Here is a 24,441-nt window from a genome sequence, read left to right on the forward strand (position 1 = left end):
AGCCAGGCTCCTAGAAGAGGACGGACGGGCCGAGGATGAACAGACAGGACCTGCGCCCTGGGTACTCAGCTTGTGGGTGTTTCCGGCACGGTTCTTTCAACTTTTCCGTATGTTCAAGATTTGTTTATAATACAGTGTTGGGAGGAAAATCATTAAGTGATTTTGACTCCAGCAGTAACAAATCCAAGTTATTATTGTGCCATCTTACCCCAACATCAATGTTGTAGCCCAGTGTCTAACATGAGTATGAGCCAACACACCTAATGTTTGTTAGATTTCACATCGGAATAAAATAATCCATCATTTGTATTTCTGGATCTATTTTCAGTGACTCAAGTCACTCAGGTTCATCAGAAGTGGTTCCTTATGTTTCAGTATTCCAAGTCCTCCCTCAAGAACTGGTTGGAAATTTTCCTTTGAAAGGTTTTAATTTCTTATCCCTATTTGTTCAACTAATCATTGTAGATGAGCAATAGGGGAGGGAAATGCTGCCAAATACAACAGATTGGAGTGTTTTTCACTTTTTGCAAGTATCGTCTAATACTAATAATATTGATAGTGGAGTTACCAAGCTCTTTCTTGAGTTGTTTACGTATGTGGATTTTTCTGTGCTTTTTGGGGGAAGAAGAGGGGAGATAAAAAGAAAGACTTGAGGCTGTTTATTTTGTCTTCCCACATCAAAATCATCCTCTTGAGGTAAAAATGTATGCTTCTTTTAAAATTAGAATATATTTCAATTAAATTTGGTGGATCTTTCATTTAATTATTGTGAATGTGTGTTAGTCACTTGTTATATCCGACTCTTTGTGATCCCATGAACTGCAGCCCGCCAGGCTCCTCTGTCCATGGGATTCTCCAGGCAAGAATACTGGAGTTTTGCCATTCCTTTCTCCAGGGGATCTTCCCCACCCAGGGGTCAAACCCAGGTCTTCTGCATTGCAGGCAGATTCTTTACCATCTGAGCCAGCAGGGAAGCCCTCATTTCTTTATTGCAGAAGACCTATTAGCAAAACGCATTTCATTGCACTATTGAGAAAATTGGAACAACACAGGAAAAAAGTCAAGTCTTCCTTTCTTTCCCTTTACATTAAGATGAACGTCTCTAGAGAGATTAGAGGAAAAATTTGGTGACCCTTCCAAAGGCAGTGATGACCCTTCCAGACCTGTCTGGAGTATTGAATGAAGTGTGTGAAAAAAAAAAAAAATCAGCTGAAGGCAGGGTGAGTTCTCCACACCTGAAGTTTAAAATCAAAAGAGTGTGGATGTAAAAAGCATACTCAAGGTGGACATGTTCTGAAAAACCTCCACTCCTTCATATTCACCTGTGGCCTAGATCATCAGAGCCATAAATTATTCAGATTTGTGCCCTACCATCTGAGCCAGCAGGGCAGCCCTCATTTCCTTATTGCAGAAGACCTATTAGCAAAAAGTATTTCATTGCAGTATTGAGAAAATTGGACCAACACAGGAAAAAAGCCAAGTCTTCCTTTCTTTCCCTTTTTATTGAAGTATTTTTTATTGAAGTATAATTGATGTGCAATACACATAAGTTACAGATGATTCACAGTTTCTAAAGATTTTATTCCATTTATAGTTATTGTAAAATACTGGCTATATTCCCTAAATGCTTTCCCAGATAACACTAGTGGTAAAGAATCCTGACAATGCAGGAGACATAAGAGACTTGGGCTCCATCCCTGGGTCGGGAAGATGGCCTGGAAAAAGTAATGGCACCCCACTCCAGTATTCTTGCCTGGAAAATTCCATGGGCAGAAGATCCTGGCAGGCTACAGTCCATATGCTGTACATATATCCTTGTAGCTTATTTGATACATAACAATTTGTACCTCTCAATCCTCCACCCCTATACTGCCCCTTTCCCCACTGGTAAGCACTGGATTGCTCTCTGTATCTGTGAGTCTGCTTCTTGTTTTCACTGTTATAGTCACTAGTCACTATGTTAGAGTCCACATATAACTGAAATCATACAGTATTTCTCTTTCTCTGTCTGACTTATTTCACTTAGCACAATGCCCTTCAGGTCCATCCATGTGGTTGCAAACAGCAAAATTTCCTTCTTTTTTAATGACTGATGAGTGACCTATTCTTGAGGTAAAGAGCCAGCTAGGTGCCTTTAAACCCTCGAGAAAGCAGAGTGAGGCAAAAAAGCAGAAGACTTTGTGGCCAGAGCACAAGAGGGGACTGGTCCGGCAGGTGGAATGCTGTGAGAGCAGCCAGTTCAACCTCGTAGACTTAAAGTGCTACAGAGGTGGACTTCTCAGACGTTAACCTCCAGAGATCTTAAAATGCAGCCTCTGGTTCTGGAGGTCAACGTTTACCTTTACCCTCATCGGGAAGGAAAGATCATGTTTCCCCTGCCCTTCTGGTGTGTTGGCTGACAGCCCCTGTAATAAAAGACAGATTAACAAGAGAAAAACCAACAAAACTGTAGTAAGCTGTGTGTCCCCTGTACACGTGGGAGAGACTCAGGAAAAGTGAGGAACTCCCAAAAAAGACTGAACTGCCAGAAATAACATCTCCAGCCAAAGAGGAGAAAGGACGTTTGGGTTTGGGGGAGCGAGTGACAGGAGGTTGTCAGGAAAAGCACAGAAAATGAGAGTATAGTTGTTGGCAGATTTAACTCCTGCCTTAATATGATCAGAGTTGATAAGATGAATAGGAATGTCTGAAATTTCTAGATTTAGTTCATCCTCCTCTTCCAGGTACAGACAGGAGGACACCCTTACAAATGGAGATTTCCCTTACAAATCTAAATGTCTTTTACTAAAAGGTAACTTCTCAGTTTTCAGAGCCTCTCCAGTATCTGCTGTTTCTTAAAAATAACCAGCCTAGAAAACAATCCCCACACCAATGAGGCATATTTTGGAATGGCAGATTCGGCCCTCCTTCACCCTCTTACATTTTTTTTTTTTTTTTTTTTGACTGGGCCTGACAGCTACATTGACAAGAGACAGGTCAGCAGAAGAAAAGCACACCAATTTATTTAATATTAATACATGACACACGAGACTTCATAAAGAATGAAGACCCAGAGAAATGGCAACACTTCCTTGCTCTCATATAGGTTGAACAAAGTGGAAAAGTGATGAAACTGGGGGGAGATGAGATGATGAGTATCGTTTGAATAAATAAAGTTTGTGAAGAATTCCCTCGGCCTCAACTTCTCATCTCTGATGATAAATATGTTGCTTTCCTCCTGATATGGGGAACACATCTTACAGGAATTTCATCTCCTGCCTTTAAAGAAAAGAAGGAAGAAAGAGTGTTTTTCTCATATTTGCTGTCTTTCAAATGCCTTTAACTCAAAATCGTCCCTACGCCAGGGCGATTTTGGCATATGTGGTGTGTTATGAACTCCTTCAGATTCAGTGGGTCTGAAGTGGGGCTCAGAATATGAGGAACAGGCATAGAATAGTGCTAGCTGAATGGAATCAAACGTTAAATATGCATCGTTAGTTTTCTCTAAAATATCCTACAAGCCAGGACAATGATATATATGACTATCCCATTTTTAAAATTCCAAATGTATTTTCCAGAATTATCTCAGTTAATCTCTTAAACATCAAGTTGCTGAGGACAGAGATGTATGAATTGGATCCTTTGAGTCTCTATGAAGATTTTTATAAAACGAATGATTTATGTTCCTTCATTGAGCATTGTTCTATAAACAGTGTTTTATGATGTCAAAGTAATGATGCAAGGAGGCTTTTGGACTGAGGTGGTTTTTACTCTTTCCTTGCCTACCAAATGAAACTAAACCCTAAGTGGAGAATTTCCTGTAAATGCCTCAAGAGTAAGAAAAACAACCCAATCACAAACAGCCAGTCAGGGTTTCCCAAATGGTACAACCACTTAAGCCACAGCCAATCAAACGGTTTCCTTGTTTTGCATCTTCTCCTTGCCTTCAGGTCCTATCTGGGAAGTGCTCCTAACCTCTAAGCCTTTGGTACTGCCCAATACAAATTGATTTTTGCTCAAATGAGTTCTCAAATATTTCAAAGAGAAAAAGCTTAAAATTTTTTTGTTTCTGAAATCGAACACTCCTCCTCCCTCCCCATGTCTTCTGGATCACAATAAAAATCTTTCATTTGACCAGAAAGCATCACAGAATCAATTCAATGCTGCCTGAAAAGGATTAGTCGCCACCTTGTGGATAAGAAAATCACCACATCCAAAAATAATCTGCCATTTTATGTACAAACTAATGATGTGAAACCTCCAGCATGGTTCAAACTATCAAACAGTTATTTGTAAACCCCCTGTTAAAAATGAGACAGCAGACCCCAAATGAGTCGCTTATGCCAAGCCCCACTTCACCCAACTGAGACTTACCGTTTCAGCTCTCCTGAAAAAGAACCGTAAGCCAGTCCATCAGGAATAGCCTAGTCAGGCAAGTCATCTGCCTGGTTGCCCCTTGCCATCCTGGCCCCTAAAGGAAGGTGACCTTGCCACAACTAATCTTCTCTTTGCTGGTATAACTTTCTTGTCCGGTCCCTTCTGCTTGTAAAGGTTCCATTTTGTGCAGCCCCTCCCAGACAGCTCCTTTCTGTCTGCTAGGCTGGATGCTGTCAATCCATTAATCACAGGATAAAGCCAACAGGATTTAAATTTACTCAGTGAACTTGTTTTTTCACACCCCCAAAATTATTCTTTTTAAACTGCTACTGTCTGGCAGACCCAAAAGAGGGCACCTCATTGTCACAGTGGATTTAGAAAGAGGACCAGAAAGGTTTTCAGAATGGTTACAGCAGTAGCTGCTCACAATTGCTATTTCCTAACCTGGGGACCCCCTCGAAGACACACGGCTCATTTCTGGACGTGTACATTAAAATGCAATTTACTTCTAACATATTAATTTTATTGAATTTCCATCTGTGTCCCTAACCACCCTTGGGGATAATAAGAGGGACTCAGGAAAGGTGCAGCCAGGAATCTTCCTCACATGTGTCTAGTCCTGTTGTCATGTCTGCTGCTCAGAATTAAGAAAGTAATTGGGACAGAATTTCCCCCTCAGCAGATTTTGAACTAATCATGGAGAACGAAGACAAACTCTGAAATAGAACTGCATAAAAAGTAAATCAAAACCATACCAGAAAAATCCACATAGTGTTTTCCCGATGTTCAATTGATCTCAAGGAAGGAAAAAGCCAAGATTCACAAAAGCCTTTATGTATTGTTTTATTATATACAAAACCAAGCATATAATAATTGCATAGCAAATAACAAACATGCTGCATTTTGAATGGTGCTCTGTACATGTTCATGAATAAATAATAAATACTGCTTATTACCTTGAAATACAGTACCAAGAAATTTATATTTTTGTTTTACTATTCTTGTAAATGAGCACAAAGGCAAGAGGAAATAGGTGATATTTAAACATGAATGGTAGAAATTCTTCTCTCTGGAAACTAACCAAATAGGCCCAAGAACCACTACACATGAGTGATACCCTCTCCCCCCATCTTTTTTGTCATAGGTTGCCAATCCCATGCTATCCCAGTTGAGTTACAAACTTTCAGTCAGTTTATAGTCATTAAGGAGAAACAGTCCCAACCTAAACAATTGTAGCTAATATTGATATATTTTTGTAGTTCACTTTTGCAGTTTTTACAACTTTTCCCCCTGATTCCAAGCCTGCAACAATTCTTAGCACTTTTTCTAAACTTTGGAGTTTTTTTTTTTGCTACCATTTTATTGGTTTCTTTAATTGATTTAAGTGCAACATGTATGTAAACAACTGCACAGAAATGACAGGCACTACTTAGGAATACAGTGACTCATGTCACAAGATTCCATGGCTTCGATCTCATGGACTGAATGAGTTCACGACTCAACTCTGTAATGTGGCCTGCTCAAGTGGCAAGATTTTTATCTGCAGCATTTAGTGCATTAAGATGTGCGCATCAGAAATCACAGAAGTGTGCTTCTATTCTGTAATGAACCTACATTCCTTAGGAGCTCTGAGCCAATCACAATTACCAACCAGAGGCAAAAAAGTAAACAAGCAAAGCCACTTTTTCAGGCTTTTCAAACTGTCCTAACGTGACATTATAACTATGCTTCCGAATTAAGCAACCAAGTCAAAGAGCAAGGAACATCCGAGAAATTTAACATCCGAGGTGTTAACTCAACATTTCTTAATCAGCTCAGACATACACGAGGCCAGGAAAGGTGAACCATGTCACCGTCCAGATCTCCTGCACAAGTGTGCTACTGCCGAGAGGCAGCAGCTCAGCAGAAACCCTGGGTTTTTATTGGGATTAATATCAGGATCATACATGTGTGTGTAACATGCTTACAGAGATTTATTGGCCCTGAAACTTCATACAGAGTTGAATGAACATCTAGCAGAAAAAGAAATCATGAGTGGGGTGTAGACAGGACTCGCCTATCAGTGCTCACAGAAGCAGGGCCGTTGAAGGACATGTGGGTGAATGCTCAGGAACCACAGGAAGGAAAAGTTATAAATAACACTATATTTTCAAAATACCATACTTACACTGAGTACAAATGCTACAGTATAATCGTGAACCATAGAACTGATGCTGGCCAGATATACATCTTTTGTTCATTTATAAAAAGGCCTTAATCTTAAAAAAAGATCTTAATCTTACTGTAACCAGTGCTTTCTCCAGTAGGGCAGTGTGAGGAAGAAAGAATATAAGAGGGAATTGGGAAATAAAGTCTTAAAAGAAAATGACTACCATCAACATTTTTGTTGTTTAATATGATTAAGATCAGATTTTCATATGGCATCTTAATATTCAATTTTGGCCTATTATTTTAATTATGTATAAATGCATCCTGTCTTTATGGTAACTTAAACAGTGACTTGGATGACACTGAATTGTTGGGTGAAAAGTCTGCCAGTTGGTAAATATTTTCAAATGAAATGTGCCAAGTTTTTCATTTGCCCCAAAGATTAAAAACAAACATATATATAAAGAAAACTAGAAGAATCATTTGAAGGAATAAAATCAGCTATAGTCATTAAAATACTGTACATCAAGAATTGTCAACCAAAGGTTTTAAAGATTTCTACAATAATATCAAGAGCAATCTCCTCACACAACCATAGGGACAAGTAGATGTGACTTCAGTTCAGTTCAGTTGCTCAGTTGTGTCCAACTCTTTGTGACCCCATGGACTGCAGCACACCAGGCTTCCCTGTCCATCACCAACTCCCGGAGCTTGCTCAAACTCATGTCCATCGAGTCAGTGATGCCATCCAACCATCTCATTCTCTGTCATCCCCTTCTCCTCCTGCCTTCTATCTTTGTGACTTAACAGCAGTTAAATAAGAAGCATTTAGGAAGCTCATGAAGCCACATGGCCATGTAAGGATGTAAAGACATTCATTCAGTAACTTTAGTCATGCTCCCCCCACGAGATTATAAAACAAAATTATAAAGTCCTGCTCTTGCAAATGAGGACAGATTATCATTTTACAACAGAGAGGGGCCAGGTCCCAAATCAGGAATGTAATAAGGGTTCCACTCAAAGTGGTTCCGTGTGTATCTGTCTGATTATAGGCCCTGCGTTTGCAAACTCTAAAAGGTGGTTTACCTGTGGCACCTCTTCAGAGACACCACCTGCCAGAAATTCCAGGTGTCAACATTTCATTCTTCCTCCCACCACTTGCCAACAACCACGCTTAGACCCACCAACCTCCACTGGGATGAAGTCTGCACGCTGACAGAATACAAAAAATTGACTTCACACCACCTCTAAAAGGCCTTCTTAAAAACAAAACAAAACCCATGTTAGGGAAAGCGCATGAAAGCCCTAGATTCTACTGTCTCCCAAGAGCAGGAAACTTAGTGATAAATGACTTTGCTCAAAATAGATGCTGTTGAGGAAGGGCCCAAGCTTCCCCTGGGTGAAAGAGCCAGAACATTTGTTTGAATCCTTTAGGGCCAGGGCGCAGAGAGCCCTGTCTCAGATACTCAGGATTCTCTACTGTTTGAAGCCGAACCCACTAACTCACATATGCTGTGGCTGAGATTTCAGAAGTGGAGTTCACTCAAGTCCCTCTAGAGAGCAGTGGTTTTATTTCTTTCTGTGGCACAGACTTTGGCTGATGTTTACCTCAAGTTTGCCTAAGACTGTCAACACAAAGTATGATTACCTAAAGACTTCTTTTTTTGAAAACAACCCTGTGTGGCCGGGGTGGAGGTGAGGGTGGGTGGACTAAAGAACTGTCCACCCCTTCAGTAAACCTGAAGTCTCTAACAATTCACTGGAGGGGAACTTTTGGAAGAGCTTTAATACTGAGTCATCTGCAGGTTCTTCCAACTCATCATCTCAGTTATTTCTTAAATTTGTACGTATTTTGCTTTCCTCCATTCGTTTTGAGCTTTTTCTCGCTGGATATTGTGGCATGAGCACAGTGACTCACGTTTCCCTTCTTCTTAAGACCTGTGTGTGCTGGTGCCTGGGCAGCCCTGCAGCCGTCTGTGGGATCCAGGATCATGGCTGGCGGCCGGGGTGCGCGGAGGTTCCCATTGCTCTCGATCTTGGGGCCACCGTCCCCGCAGGATAAGTCCCAGGGCTGCAGCCTGGGGCTCTTGTTGGATTTCTTTTTCTTCTTCTCTGTCTGCACCTCCAGGGTTTGCTTCTGAGAACATAATCGGCTACTGCTCAGCACATCAAGAGGTCTGGGGGAAGCCTCACCAGTGTAACAGAATGGATGGACTTCCTTGCAGAGCATGTCTTTCTTTCGTGAAGGGCCTGACTTCAGAGGCCCTTCCTGGTGAGGCCTGGACAGAGCGCTGGGCATCAGCTTGCTTCTCCCAGGGCTCTTCAGGGCCCCCGAGGTCCCAGTGGGAGGCCTCCCTTTGGCCACCTTGCCTTTCTCGCACTGGATAGTCTGGATTTGCAGCCACTCGAGCTGGACGAGCCTATCGACGTACTTGCCCAGGAGCCCCCCGGTTTTGGGCACAGCCTCTGTCCTGCGCTCGGAGTGCAGGAGCATGGCCATGTCTCGCAGGTCCCAGGAGTTGCACGGGGGTGGGAGGAAGTTGGGGTAACAGTATTCAGGCCAGGTGGGGCCCTGCCCTGGGTGCAGATCGAAGTGAACCGGGTCAATCTCTTCCGCTCGAAGGTGAAGATCAGGAGGCGTGAGGGGGGATGGGGGGATGGCGATCCTTTCTGAATCAGAGAGGTCACTGGCACTGTCCTCCTCCTCGTCATCTTCTTTGATGATTTTCATGGACTCAAAGTCCAGAAACAGCTTGTTCCCTGAGAGCCCGTGATACCTGGGGCCGAGGGGGCTCCTTTCGGGGTTTCCTTCTGGGGAAATGCTTCCCTTCAGCTTATCCTCAGTTGGTTGGGGGACACCTCCTCTGAGACTGCTTTTCAGCTGGGAAGAAATGTGGGGGACTTGGGGTTTACTCTGTCTTTTTCTGGAATTCTTGGGATGTTGTACTTTAGTCCGAGATGGGCCTGCATTCATATTGCTGCAGGAAATAAAATTGCAATTCTTAGTCCATGTGACACAAACTGGCCTTCTGATGATTTTAAGAAAGTAATCAAAAGAAGCCTCTAGTTGTACACTTCAGGTATGACAACGGGTTAGAATATTTGAGGCCTCTAAACTCGCAAATTACAGGACGGTTTTCCACTTGATACTCTATTTAGGAAATAATATTAATATAAAGCAGGTGCCATAAGTAAATGCATGGATTCATTTTGCATCAAATATTAGCTTTTAAGAAAAACACTAACATTTCATAAAGTACTTATATTATCATCTTAAACCCATTGTGTGTACTTTGAAAAATATCTCTTGCAGAACACTCAGTCTGTTGTTAATGATGAGCAGTGTTTAATAACACAAACAAGTAAAATCCACACCTTTCTTTTATATGCCTAGTTTAAATTAAATGTGGACAGGATGTAAAATACATATTTTATAGAACTTAATTGCTGGTTGGTGGTAACTCTGAGCCAGCAAATATCCTAAGGAAAACTGTAGCATATACAACCTACACCTTAAGCCAAAATCTTATTAAAGTGTCAGAGTATCTTCAAATAGAAAACACACTAGGGAAAACAGTGTTTAGAGGGATAGTAATAAAATCACACAATGCCTTATAACACAATATAAATTTTTTAAAAGGCTTAAATGCTAGTTTTTTTCTTTAAAATTTTATCATTTTTAAAAATTGAAGTATAGTTGATTTTCACTGCTGTGTTAGTTTTTGGTGCACAACCAGGTGATTCAGTTATACATACATATACATTCTTTATTTTTAAATATTCTTTTCCACTATGGTTTATCCTGAGATATTTTTGAACACAGCTCCCCGTGCTCTGCAGTAGGGCCTTGTTAATACTGCCCTTTGAATGGTGGGGAGGCAGATCTCATGAGTACTGTACACATTACTAGCAGGGCAACTGATTCTTCCTCTAATTTATTTCTGAGGCAGCATCTCATATCAGAGGTGAAAATATTTTCTTTTCAACTTATTTACCAAGAACAGTGCACTTTACCAAGATGAATAATACTCAGCAACATCAGTCTGGTGTGGTTTAAAAAAAAAAAAAAAAGATGGTAAACATGCTTTGTGGAAACCTCAGAGGTTCATTTGCTGGAGGTCTCCACCACAATAAGCAATTACTTGAAAATGTGCCACCTCTTAATAAACATGGAGGAGGTTAAATCATTGCCAGCAGCATAACATGTGTTCAATAAATGTTGAAAAAAATGAAGAAATGGATAAAGTAATTGCCATGATTTAGAACTCATAACCAACATTGTTAAAACCTTTCTTTACCTCTAGCTGTCTATGTGCATCCATAAAAGTTATTACTAGTATCCTTTTTATAGAAAAGGAAACAAACATAGAAAGATGATTACCCAAAATTGTGGATTCTGCTAACAGTGCAAGAATTATGACCTCCTAGAATTTTTACCAAATGCTGCTGCTGCTGCTAAGTTGCTTCAGTCGTGTCCGACTCTGTGGGACCCCATAGACGGCAGCCCACCAGGCTCCCCCGTCCCTGAGAATCTCCAGGCAAGAACACTGGAGTGGGTTGCCATTTCCTTCTCCACCAGTTCTACGCTGCTGCTGCTGCTGCTGCTAAGTTGCTCCAGTCGTGTCCGACTCTGTGCGACCCCAGAGACGGCCTCCCACCAGGAGCCTCTGTCTCTGGGATTCTCCAGGCAAGAACACTGGAGTGGGTTGCCATTTCCTTCTCCAATGCATGAAAGTGAAAAGTAAAAGCGAAGTCGCTCAGTCGTGTCCAACTCTTAGCGACCCCATGGACTGCAGCCCACCAGGCTCCCCTATCCATGGGACTTTCCAGGCAAGAGTACTGGAGTGGGGCGCTAAACTAGTAATGTTTAAAACCATTTCTGTCAGACAAGAAATATCGTGTATATACTTAGGTCTACAGACATATTTTTCTCCCAACCACACATATCAATCTGGAGAACTGAGCTACTGCTCCCTTTCCTAGATAAAGTAATTACATGAAAAACTATTTACCTGGTTTTCTGATAAGATTCATTCACCCTATTCCCTTTCTTGAAACAGTCACATGGCTGATCATCATTTAGGGTTGGATAGAGTGTCTAAAGAGAAAGACATACAGTTAATAAATACCCTAAACACACACACAAACAAGAAACGTGAAAAACCGGAACAAATCTAAATGAGATTTTACTTAAGTTTACATTACCTTTTCTGTAGTGCTTGAAATATTCTTGCTCAATCTGTTGGAAGATGCCGACAGCAGGGGAAGTGACTTCTTTCCTCCTCTAATATTCGGGCAGGGTGCCTTACCACCGGAACTAGAAGCAACAGAACAGTGTTGGTAAGTACCAACTGCAAACACCCTATCACCCTTATCATGTTGCTTTTCACTTTTTTGTTCTTAAATATTCAAATTGTATAAAAAGTTTGAATGGGGGAATATTGCCTTCTATTTATGGTTTAATCTATTTTTGTTTTTCACAGTGGGTATTAGATACAAGATCACACTACTATAAATGGATTTCATCTCTCTCCCCATACACACACACACATACACCTGCATGCACATACAGGACATCTGTGGGACTAATTAAGTTTGGCTGTTACTCCAAAGTTCCTGTGTCCATTCTCATTCATTCCTTCCTTCCACAAATAGAGTGCCTAGAAAACAGCAGGGTTAGATACCTATCCTACTCTCATGGAGCTTGAACTCTATTGGAAAGGCCCCCTTTCAGGCCTCCTGCCTTCACTATCACATCAGCCCATGAAAAATTTATCAGTATAATACATATCACACAGTGTTCTCTCTCTGTGACATTTTGTTGACTGGTACCACCCAAGGCTGCTTCTCCCCTCTTGAGTGGCCTACTAAAACTGCCCCATTCGAATGTGAATCTTCTTTCTTCCATAAAATCCCCTGCCTCTGAAAAAATGGAAGAGTTGGGATTATACATTTTTATTTCCTTCCTAAAACTCTGCTATGTTTCAAAATAAGCATGTATGCCATTTTGGTCCGTGTAAGTATGATGAGAAGGAAAATCACATGCAGGCCCTTACAATGAATGAATGAGACCATAATCAACTGCTCGATTCGTTTCAGATGTAGAAAACGTTCTTCACCAACCCCCTTCATTAGTCTGGTTTTCCTGCTGCCTTGTCCCTCTGGATTGTACAGGAACACTCTAGAACTCTCTAGAACTCTCTAGAAAGTGCACTCCCATCTTCTCCACTTCATTTCACCTGGCAGGCTTTACACCCTGGGCTGTGCTGTTTTCTGGACAAAGTTACTGAGAGAGGAGAGGTGACAGCCTGCAGGGTCCCTAAAGATGCAGAAAGCAAGCTCTGGTTTCCCCGAAGGTTCGGGAACAAAGCTAAAAGTCTGGATTCTGCCTACAAAAATGGGTCCCAAGCGCCAGAGGCTGCTTAAGGGCAGCCTTAAATTTGTCACAGGGTCTTAACCCTTGTTTTCATATCTTCCTCTCCTCCGGTTTGGAGCCTCTGTGGAGACAGTAGTAGCAGCAGCGCCGCCCCCTCCCCATCCCCCAGGGAGAGGGTCAGCGGTCCCCGCGGCAAAGCATTGTGGGTGATGCGGGGACACGACGCTTCGCGTCTACGCAGCCAGGCTCCCACGGTCTGGCCTAGGGTCCGTGTTGCAGCGCAAACGTCCAGAGAGCTGGCTACCCTCGAGGCTTAAAATGAGCCGGGGACCGGCTCCCGGGCAGGCCGAGTGGCGCGCCCCTCCCCCGCCCGCATTAGCCCAGAAATCCGGTGACCGCAGCGTGCACGCTCCGGGTCCTCCGCGCGAGCAGACGCCGATCTGGGACCGATCCGCGCGCCGGCCAGCCGGACGCAGACAGACACTGACCAGACCTGTTTCGCGGCCGCGGAGGACACGTGACGCGGGGCTGGGCGGGAGGCAGACGGCTGCGCTGGGCGGCGGGAGTCCGCGCCGGCCGCGTCACGAGGGGCGGGGCGGAGGCTCGCCGGGAAGTTGCTCCGACAAGTCGCGGCCGGGTGAGTAACGCGCGGCCGGGAAGGGGCCGCTGGGCGGGGCCCCTGGGCGGACACTCCCTTCCCCGCACCCGGAGGAAGCCCAAGGCCGCCGCCGCCACCCTGCGCTCCGCTGCGGCCCCGAGGAGCGTCCGCGCGAGCAAGCATTTGTCCTGGAAACCAGCTTTTTTTTTTCTTGCCCAAAGCGGAAAACCAGGGGGAGGACTCGAGGGACCAGGTGGCGGACGTGGGGAGCGCGCAGCCGGCCCACTGCGTCCTCTGTACCGGCGGTTGCAGCGGACCCTCCCCAGGGTCGCTGAGCACGTCCCGGGACACCAAAGGAGCGGACGCAGGGTCGGGAGGGAGACCGCCCTTCGGTTCCGCCTCCTCATCTCTCGACAGTCGGCCGGGCCATGTCCGGAGGCCCGGGCTCGGCGGTCCTCCCCGCCACCGTTGGGTTCCGGAAGCCCGCCCCGCGGAGCCTCAGCTGCCTCTCTGACCTGGACGGCGGCACGGCCCGGGAGCCGCGGCCCTGCCGGCCCCCGGGGAGTCCGGGCAGCGCGCCGCCGCCGCCGCCTGCGCCGTCCGGCTGCGACCCCCACCTACGGCCCATCATCCTGCGGCGGGCGCGCTCGCTGCCCAGCTCGCCGGAGCGCCGCCAGAAGGGCGCGGGCGCTCCGGGCGCTGCGTGCCGACCCGGCTGCAGCCGGCAGCACCGCGTGCGCTTCGCTGACGCGCTGGGCCTGGAGCTGGCGCAGGTCAAGGTGTTTAATGCGGGCGAAGACCCGTCCGTGCCGCTGCACGTGCTGTCGCGACTCGCCATCAACTCGGACCTGTGCTGTAGCAGCCAGGACCTGGAGTTCACTCTGCAATGCCTGGTGCCCGACTTCCCGCCTCCCGTCGAGGCCCCGGACTTCGGCGAGCGCCTGGGGCGCCAGCTCGTGTGCCTGGAGCGCGTCACCTGCTCGGACCTGGGCATCAGCGGCACGGTGCGCGTGCGCAACGTGGCCTTCGAGAAGCAGGTGGCCGTGCGCTACACCTTCTCAGACTGGCGCAGCGCGCACGAAGTGGCGGCGCGGTGGCGCGGGCCGGCAGGCTCCGGGGGCTCCGAGGACGTCTTCGCCTTCGGCTTCCCGGTGCCGCCCTTCCTGCTGGAGCTCGGCTCCCGCGTGCACTTTGCGCTGCGCTACCGTGTTGCCGGAGCCGAGCACTGGGACAACAACGATGGCCGCGACTACAGTCTCACGTGCCGCAACCACGCACTGCACATGCCGCGCGGGGAGTGCGAGGAGAGCTGGATCCACTTTATCTGAACTTCCTGGCGGGGCTCGCGCGTCTGGGAGGTGGCCCTGCCTCACACCCGACCCCCAAGCCGGGGCCGTCGGACCTTGCTTCCCGCAGCTGCAAGGTGTGCTCGCTGTGGCCCGCCTATGCTGTCTTTTACTTGAAACGTCTGGCTCACTTGGTCTAAACCGTGGCCTCCGATGCCAGAAGGCTGGGCTGTGTCATGTGCTGGGTGGGGTGCTGGGTGAGTAGATGCACCAGTGAGTTGGCCCTATGAAGAAGGCCCAGGCAGGTGGTTTTGGAAAGGCCTGCACCCTTCACTGGGAAAGCCTGTGGCTTTTGCATGTGTCCTGATCGCCTCTCTGTGAATATAGCTCTTATTTATCATCACTGCGATGTTGAAACCTTTTACCCTTAGCCGATGCCTTCTTGGGAACATTCTGAATTCAATAAGCTAAAAAAAAAAAAGTCATTCTTGTGTGTGTGTGCCCACTGTAAACCGAATGTATATGCTGTGACCCCCATCATGGTCCCTTGAAGCATTCCTGCCCTGGGACAAGGAAAACCTGAAGTCACATTTGCATGCCAATGTCTGTAGGCTTCTAACAGCGGGGAAACTATTAATAGGCAAGAAATTGATGCCTCTTCGGTCATCATACAATCATTCCTGGGAGTTCAGGCTGCCCCATTAGGCTGTGTCTCCTCCATCAGCAACTGCCAAGCAGGAAAACACTTAGAACTTTTAGTTTGCAAAACAGCCCCTTCTGCAGTGTTTCTTTGCACTTTATGTATTTTATTGTACATGTTTGATAATTGTGTATCTGCACTTTATCAGGCCACTCTGTTTAGGTTTGAGCTACCTAAGTATTTAAAGAAATTCTGCCTTAAGTTATTTCAGTTTTCAGGCAACTCTGTGGAATTTGGGCAACAGTGCCCTTTGCAGTTACCTTTTTGACGGTTATGGTGACTCTCTTGATGTCTTCTTAAGTGTCCAGGGTTCCAGCAGTCATCATTCAGAAGTCACATTATCAAGTGGAACTAGCAGGTATTTTCAGCAACAACAAGACTGGAGGAAAAACAATACACAAATACTTATACATTTTAATTGTTTTAAGCTGTATTTGTATATGCCTGGTTTTATCAACTACCTGCCAACTTTCATCTTTGTGCCTTCAGATAGATAACTTTGTAACCTTGTCTGGACTTGTTTTCCAATTTTAAAATGTTAAATGCTTTTTTAATTTTTAATTTTCCAACCAAGAATTCAAGGCCATTGTCTCCTGCAGAGTGCCACAACAACTTAAAACTCTTAGCAAGGGGCTATTTCTCTTGGTGCTGGTGGTGGTCTGACAGCAGGTGCTAACACAGAGGTGTGAAAACCCAACTAAGGTAGATGTGGTCTCCAACTTGGGAAGCTGGTTTCCAAGAGCTGAAGCCAGTGTGATAAATCTTGTAATAGCTGTTACCAGTGAATTAACTCTAAATATTTGAATGCTTGTTACCGTTTGTCAAATAAGTATGCAAAGGATGCATTTTGCCTTTAACCAATTTCTTTTTTTATAATGGCAACTTCAGTGTTTTAAAAAATTCCAGCAACAAGGATGGCTTTTTGGTACTGGTCTAAGAATATGGAACTCTGATTTAAAACATTGTGACTGAATTGAACAATCACTGGCGGTTAGCACTATGTACTCCATTGACATGCAAGAGGCAAAGAAGCCTGGTCGCATTTCCAAGCCCATGAGGGCCTCGGCCACTATGCCCTGGATCCTAGCCCAGTATGCAAAGCAGTTGTCCAGGGTGTTCACATATGAGCAAGAGCTGGCAAATATATTGCTATGTAAAGGCACGTGGAGAATCTTCTAATCTGTGTAAAGGTCATTTGCCCAAAAAGGTGTGGTCACAGAATATGTAGTAAGTGTTATATCTTAAATATTAAAAGAACCTCCATGTGCCTTTGAATTAAAAACTTTAAAGCTTAAATATGCCTGCCTAGTTAATAAAGAAGCTTTGGGACAGCTTAAGGAGATTTTCAGGCCTGAAAACACAGTGACATAGCCTGGATATTCAAGTTTTGTTGTAACCTGTGCAATTGTTGGGTCTCTCCAAACATATTTTAATTCCTGCCATTTAAGATGACTTCACCTAAGCCTCACTATTAAAGTATATGTGCACAAGTTGTTGAAGTGTGTTTTTCTTGTGGCCTGATTAGTGTGAAACAAGCCTTTAGAAATGTGTTGATTAAGACATTTCACATGTCTTATCCTTCCTAGAATGCTGTCACATTTAGTATCTTGCCAATATAAATAAATGCATTTTATGATGGCATCTGGGCTTCAGCAGCACAGTCATGTGTATCTTTGAGAAACTGAGATGCATCCTTTTATGCCAGGTCAGTATTACATAGGAAGAAAGCTCTAGGAAAACACAGGGGATGGAATAGTTACTGTACTTCATCTTACTGCTTATTGAAGCCCATGTAGGAATAACTACATGAGTATCTTCACCACCCCCAGCCATGATGACTGTCACTCAATTACAGAGCTTTGAACACAGGGAAAGGAAACCAACTTATGTCCTCTCTTATTTGCTGGCCTACAATGGTGCTGTATTTGATGTCATTTAATCCTGAAAACTGCACTACCTGGTAGATCAGTTCAGTCGCTGAGTTGTGTCCGACTCTTTCCAACCCCATGAATCCCAGCAAGGCAGGCCTCCCTGTCCATCACCAACTCCCGGATATACCTGGTAGATATTGCCCCATTTCTCAGCTGAAAAGAATGAAGCTCAGAGAGATTTCGGAGAAGGCAGTGGCACCCCACTCCAGTACTCTTGCCTGGAGAATCCCACGGACGGAGGAGTCTGGTAGGCTGCAGTCCATGAGGTCGCTGAGGGTCGGACACGACTGAGAGACTTCACTTTCACTTTTCACTTTCATGCATTGGAGGAGGAAATGGCAACCCACTCCAGTGTTCTTGCCTGGAGAATCCCAGGAACGGGGGAGTCTGGTGGGCTGCGGTCTATGGGGTCGCACAAAGTCGGACACGACTGAAGCGACTTAGCAGCAGCAGCAGAGAGATTTAAGTAATTCACCTAAAGCTCCACTGCTGGTAAGTAGCAAGGTTAGCATTCAAACCCACTGCAAAACCCACCTTCTCTCTGCCATGTGAGAAGACTCTCCCAGTAAGAGTTTGTTAAATTTAATTGAACGTCCATTCGGATTATGACCGATAAGGTTTTCCATCTAACATAATCTAAAGACCTATTTAAAAACAAGTCAAATGAAATTAAATCAGTGATATTTTCTTCCATGTAGTAGTGACGTTTACGACATAATCCCTTGGATTTTCTGAACAATAAAAAGGGCTCTAAACGTTTTTCTTCCACTAAAAAATGGCAAGGTGAGGAGTCACTGTTTTTAATTTTTGACCTGCTTGTCTGCTGTAATTTGTGAATTCCCTGTCTAATTTACACCACAATCATCTATTTTTATCATTTAAACTGATCATTTAAATTGAAATATTCTAAAATCCCTGGGGAAACACTTGATTCGCTCAGTGCCAAGCCAAGACGACCTCAGTGCTCTGTCCCCTAGGGGTCTGGGATTCAAGCTAGCGAGAGCACTCATTCACAGAACCTGCTTCTAGGAAACCCGCGCAGGGCCAGGGCCCTGGCGAGGTGGGCGTAGCCTGGAGGGCGGGGCGGAGCGCGGTGGTCAGTGGAGGCTGATCAGGAGTGGTTCTGCTGCCCTCTGCTGGCCCGCAGCGTGGGCCTCTTTCAGGGAACTTTAACCACGCGTCCCCGCAGGTTCGTCTAGGGCCCTCGTGTCTCTGCGGTCCCGTCCAGCCTTCCCGGGTGGCTGTGGGGAGCCCGGCGGTCTCCGGCGCTTCTGGTCCTTCAGGTTCACGTCCTGCGGGCAGAGCAGGCCCGGTCGACCCCTCCAGCGCGTCCACACCGCGGGAGGGAAGAGAGAGCAGAGGAAGGACGCTGGCGCCTCCTCTCGCGGCGAGGCCGCTGGGCGAGCGGGGTCAGAGGTCGGGGTCTGGCCTGCGTGCGGCCTCCCACTTACCTGAAGCCCCGAGCCGCGCCCACCTCGGCGCTCCCTTTCCGGCCTTAGGAGGTGCCTGCGCGAGTGCGAGGGGCGGGGCCTGTCCGGCGGCAGCGCTGATTGGACGTGGTGCCGAACCGCACGCGAAGCCGATTTGACGGGCGCTTCCCGCGCTCCCTTGGCCGCCTGAGGCGTAGAGGCGGTAACGGAGGCTCGGGGACTCGACGCCCGGTTGCAGCGAATCTAGGAGATCCACGCGGAGGCCTCTTCCGGCCGACAGATTGAGCTGGGTGCCCGGGAGGGCTTCCTTGACGGTGGGGCGCGTTAGGGGAGAGTTGCGGCGTTCGCTGGGCCTCCCGGGGCGGCGGAACTAGCAAACGGCCTCCTAACCGTTGAGGCGGAGCCGTTGAGGAAATGGCCGCAGTGGCGCAGCCAGAGGTGGGGGTGGGGTCGGCCTCTGGCGGGGCGTCGGGTAGGTGGTGAGGGCCTTGCGCCAGCGAGTCTCGGGGAGTGTGGTCGTGAGGGGCCGGCGGCGGCCTGGACCGCGCTGGTCTTGCTTGGGCAGCTGGTGTCCTGGACGGGGATGGAGGTCAGGGGCGGGGTGCCGCGCGGGCTCGCGGGCCCGGGGATGACCGCGAACGCGAGCACTCATCAGAATCAGAATATTGATGGTGACGAGAGTGGAGACGCTCGCGGGTCGGAGTTTCGGAACGGGCGCGGAAGCCGAGACTGGCCCCCTCCAGCCCCCACTGCTTAGCTTCTGGGACGGTGTAAATGCGCTTGGGGGAGGGGGTGTGTGTGTGTGTGTGTGGGTGGGTGGGTGTGTGTGTGTGTGTACTGCCTCGCGGCAGCAGTTCACACACGTGTTTCCCCTCCCCCCGTCCCGCACCCATTCTTCGCGAGTGTGTTCTCCGTGGCCCCCCCCTTTCCGGAGTGGGGTCGTGAAGTCCACGGTACCAGCAGAAGGGTGATGAGATGAGTCTGTGTGTTACGGTCTGGGGGTCACAGGCGATGCCATTTTGCAGCTGTTGGTGAAATAGCTTGTGTTAACACTTGAGTCGTGTTGGGAAGACTCCGGATTCACGTTCGAAACTGTTAGTTTGCTCTGGTGGTTGAGGGGACTGTTCGATTGAGTCAGCTTTGGGGAGGAAATGTGTGCTTCTGACAAGTTGTTGAGTGTTTTTTTAAACCTTAACCTTTTTATCGGCCTGCATATACACATTCATCCTGTAAGGCTTGCCTGTAACGCCAAACCTGCTTAGTTGACGCCCCCGCCCTCCCACACACACACGCACGCAGACTCTTGAAAAATTATTATTCCGTGCTAGGTCTCCTAGATCGTTCTGTTGTTCCTTGTTCTAGTGAATAGAACTTCAAAGCAATTTAAAGATATTTAAAATTGTTTACTCGTGATGGTAGAAAGAAGTGTATCGCTTTACCCTCTAGACTCAGCCTTTCCTCTCAGCTGCAAATGTTTGTCTTATTTAATGACTAGTACCCAATTTGGGGCTCTGTTAAAGTCAATTTGCATTCAGCCTTGGAAGGGAGGGAGGAGTTAACTGGATTGTTGAGTTCAGTTTCCTTACTTAAAAAATCTTCCTGTGTAGATACTAATTAATTTTCCTTCCACTTGAATGGTTTTTTGAACAAAAGTAGAGTAGGAACTAAACCATCTCTTTAGCTTTGTGTGCCTCTTGGCCATAAGTAATTCCTCTGTGTTGTATTTCATGTCTCAGAGTACTTTGTAAATTACGTGTAAGTTCGAATTCACATTGTTGCGGTTGTGATGCTGAAAAGTGTAAAATAATAGGCAGGTCTGCCCCAACAATTGCTGACAGTAGGGAAAAAGTACAAATAGAGCCCCTGAAATATTTTAAGTATTTAAACTTTTTAATTACATTTTCAAATTGTGAAATAAAATGTTCTAGTCTTTCGTTTCAGACAGATACCTTCTTTGCAACAAAACAGAAAAATGCGTATGAAGCTCTTATTTTTGAGTGTTGGCAAAAATATCAAAGATACTTGAATGCATTTATTATGGGTATTTGATGGACTGAATTTTTTGAGAAGTATAATGACCTGTATAATTCATGAATTAGTATATATTTCACAAACTTTCATTTTAGTAAAATCAATAAATCAAGATTTTTACTGTGTTGTATTGACAGTATGATTGAAAGATTAAAACAACATGTAATTTTGTTCAAAATGTACTAATTTGAGTATATTTTCACCAAAAACATGATGTAAGTGTAAAAAATAGTGCAGTATTAAATTTTCTTAAAACTAAGGTAAATACAAATTATTAGTGAACATTAATCATAATTTCTTCTAATAGCACTGACATTTTTAATAAATCTTATTAAATATTTTTCTAAAAAGTCACTATTCTTGTGTTTGCCGCCTAACTGTGCATAGCCCATATCATGTTCATGCAGTTTTCCAGATTTATGTAGAAACAAACAATAATGGGTTGCTTAGAAATACAAAATGTTTCTCTGGCACCATGTGCAACTGTTGCAAACACTGTGCACTTAGTTGAGAGTACTTCCAGAGCCACAAGTTAGAATACAAAGAGAAGCAAGAAAATGGACCTTTGGCACGATTAGGAAGCAGCTTTTCCTTATGCAAGAATCAACTAGTTTCGCTCTACCAGAGAAAGAATTTGACAGTTGACTGATGTCTTTTTCTCTTATCTGAGCACTTGGGCTGCTCAAGTTTTATCTCCTTTCTGAAGTAGGGACTAAAATGTCAGTATCAGCACAACCTGCAGTCTTCTCTGCATTGTTTCAGCTTCTCACTCACCCCCACCCCAAGTCCCTTAAACTTATTGTTATGTAAGATTTCGAACATACAGAATAAACAGACTTGTGTAGTTAACTGCAGTCCCTTCCTTTAATTTTTATTTTTATAATATTTATTTATTTTTGTCTGCACTAGGTCTTCTGCTGCTGTGTAGACTTTCTCCAGTTGCCGTGCTCAGGCTTCTCATTGCAGTGGCTTCTCTTGTTGCAGAGCACTGGCCCTAGGGTGCACAAGGACTCAGTGCTTGTAGCTCACGAGCTTAGTTGTCCTTCAGCATGTGGAGTCTTCCCAGACTAGGGGTCGAACCCATATCCCCTGAATTGGCAGGCAGATTCACAAGCCCTGAACCACCAGGGAAGTCCTATCCCCTTCTATTAAAGATATAGGCAAGGGGAGTGTTTCTTGGGGGCTTCAAGGGTATGAGTTGTGAGAGTGAATGTGTTCATGGTTATAGAACTTGCTGGGTCAGTACTGAGTACTGGATTCTGAGTAAATAAGAATCCTTAATCCTCTCTTAAATAGAGAGTCCTTAATGAAATTTGTGTGTGTGTGTGAGAGAGAGAGAGACAATGATATACAAAAAGTTAAAATCTATTACTTTTTATGCTTTGTGCTTTTTATTTCAGATTTTTTCACCATTCAAAGTCATAGAGATCCTCCTGAGTTTCCTTCTAATGGTTTTTAAACATTTTCATTTTAGTAAATTCATTGTTTATTTTGTGAATGATGAATGGGGGAAGCAGGGGCCTAATTTTATTTTTTATATTTTAAGTTAGTTTTCCCAATGTCATTTTGGGCATTTGGGGTATTTATTGATTAATTTACATTTATTATTAGCAAAACCTTACTCATATATGAAGTTCAAATATATGCTTGGATGTGCATTTGGATTCTCTTGGTTATTGATCCATTTGTTTATTTCCTATTTTTAGTATGGTTTTTTTTTTTGTAATTGTGACTTTGTAATGTATTTTGATAGCAAAGAGGATGATTCTTCCATTTATTTTTAAATAGTACTTTTGTTCATAGAATTCTAGCTTGCCGTTTTTCTTTAAGAACTTTTTAGTTTCTTTCCTTGTAGTGTTCTTGTCTGGCTTTGGTATCAGAATAAGCCTGGCTAATGAAATAAGTTTGGAAGTGTTCCTTTCTCTTCTGTTTTTTTGGAAGAGTTTGATCACTGGCGAAGTGGTCTGGTCCTGGACCTTTCTTTTTTTTTTGGCCGTGCCGGGTCTTGATTACTATGAGGGCTTTTCTCTAGCTGCAGTGAGTGGGGGCTACTCTGTAGTTGCGGTGCACAGGCTTCTCGTTGTGGTGGCGTCTCTTATTGCTGAGCATGGGCTCTAGGGCACACAGGTTCAGTAGTTGCAGTGTGAGGGCTCAATAAGTGTGGTTCCCAGGCTCTAGAGTTCAGGCTTGATAGTTGTGACACATGGGCTTTGTTGCTCCGTGGCATGTGGGATCTTCCCAGGCTAGGGATCGAGCCCTGGTCTCCTGCCTTGACAAATGGATTCTTTACCACTGAGTCACCAGGGAAGCCCCCTGGACGTCTCTTGTTGGGAGGTTTTCAATTACTGATTCAATTTCTTTACTAATAATTGATCTGTTCAGATTGTTTCTTCATAACTCAGTCTTGACAGGTTGTATGTATTTCTTATTGGTTCCATTTTTTCTAGGTTATTCAGTTTGTGGTCCAAAAAGATGCTTGATGTGATTTCAGTCTTCTTAAATTTATTAAGATTTGTTTTATGGCCTAATATATGATCTGTCCTGGAGAGTATTCTATGTGTGCTTGAGACGAATGTGTGTTCTACTGCTGTTCTACAGGAATTCCATATAGGTCTGTTAGATCTGTCTATCTAATGTGTAGTTGAAGTCCAATCTTAGAGCACTTTGAAGAAGTTATTATTCTGTCTTCTGGCTTTCATAGTTTCTGTTGGTCGGCTACTAGTCTTATTGATGCTGCTTAAAAATAACCTTTTTACTCTCTGACAGCAGTTTGTTTTTTTATTTTGAACTTTGATTTTCAGCAGTTTTCTGTGTTACCCCAGGTTTAGGTTTTTTGTTTTTTTTTTTCCTTTGCTGGGATTCATGGGGTTTTTGGAATCTATTGTTTGATGCATTTTGTTGGTTTGGGGAATGTGTCAGTCATCATATCTTAGGTATTGATTCTGTCACATTCACTATCTTCTTTCCTGGATTTATAGTTACACATACATGGGGCTTAATAACTTATCCTGTGTTCTTGATCTGACTTCTGATACTCCCCTCCCCCCCAACCCCGCCATATTTTTGTCTCTGCTTCATTCTGGATATATTCTTCTGGTACCACTTCATTTCTCAAACTTTTACTTCATCTCTGTCTAATTTGCTATTAAAACCATCCATTTTATTCTTTCTTAATAATCTTGTTATTGACTATTTTTGTTTCTAGAATTATTTGGTCTTTTGTTCAGATTTCCTTGGACTTCCTTATCTCCCACCCCAGTTTCCAGTCTCTGCCACCATTCTCAGTCTTACAATCATTATGTACATAGTACTCAGTTATTTTGAAGTATTTTTTCTGATAACTACCAACTGGAGGTCCTATGGGTCTCTCTTTTGGCCAGTTCTTTCACCTTTTAATTAATTCATCCAAGTCTATGAATTGCACTTTAAGTATTGGTTACAGCCTATAAATCTTTGTATCCATTAGGTTTTTGTATGTTAATGTTTTCTTAGTCACTTAAACATTTTGTCACTTCTGTTTTTTAATATCCCATGGACTATTCAAATATATGTGTTTAAGTTTCTGAATAGATAGGAAATTTGAAG

General features: G+C 44.6%; 3 protein-coding genes across 9 annotated transcripts in view; 2 read left to right on the forward strand and 1 right to left on the reverse strand.

Annotated features, from left to right (window-relative positions):
- Window positions 1-5,183: 5,183 nt before the first annotated feature.
- Window positions 5,184-13,885, reverse strand: FAM217B (family with sequence similarity 217 member B). Of its 2 annotated transcripts, none has more exons than XM_061437013.1 (4): window positions 13,374-13,885; window positions 11,710-11,821; window positions 11,517-11,602; window positions 5,184-9,482 (listed from the first exon to the last, which is right to left on the reverse strand). In XM_061437013.1, exons 1-4 carry the CDS (start codon window positions 13,883-13,885, stop codon window positions 8,333-8,335), a joined length of 1,860 nt encoding a protein of 619 aa, XP_061292997.1. In that variant the 3' UTR covers window positions 5,184-8,332. The 2 variants fall into 2 exon arrangements, with proteins under 2 accessions (XP_061292997.1, XP_061292996.1); XM_061437012.1 differs by having other exon boundaries at window positions 13,369-13,661.
- A 21-nt stretch (window positions 13,886-13,906) lies between these two features.
- PPP1R3D (protein phosphatase 1 regulatory subunit 3D) lies at window positions 13,907-16,954 on the forward strand. The gene has a single exon (XM_061437015.1). It carries the CDS (start codon window positions 13,907-13,909, stop codon window positions 14,804-14,806), a length of 900 nt encoding a protein of 299 aa, XP_061292999.1. The 3' UTR covers window positions 14,807-16,954.
- Window positions 16,955-18,861: 1,907 nt separating this feature from the next.
- SYCP2 (synaptonemal complex protein 2) overlaps window positions 18,862-24,441 on the forward strand; it is a 73,300-nt gene continuing 67,720 nt past the window's right edge. For 2 of the 6 annotated variants that reach the window (XM_061436992.1, XM_061436996.1), the window contains exon 1: window positions 18,868-19,263. The gene's annotated coding sequence lies outside the window, so the exon portion shown is untranslated. Of the gene's footprint in view, window positions 19,264-24,441 lie in introns of all 6 variants that reach the window. The other 4 variants (XM_061436994.1, XM_061436997.1, XM_061437003.1 and 1 more) reach the window with 3 other exon arrangements.

Source organism: Bos javanicus, chromosome 13, assembly GCF_032452875.1.
Source record: "Bos javanicus breed banteng chromosome 13, ARS-OSU_banteng_1.0, whole genome shotgun sequence".
Taxonomy (NCBI): domain Eukaryota; kingdom Metazoa; phylum Chordata; class Mammalia; order Artiodactyla; family Bovidae; genus Bos; species Bos javanicus.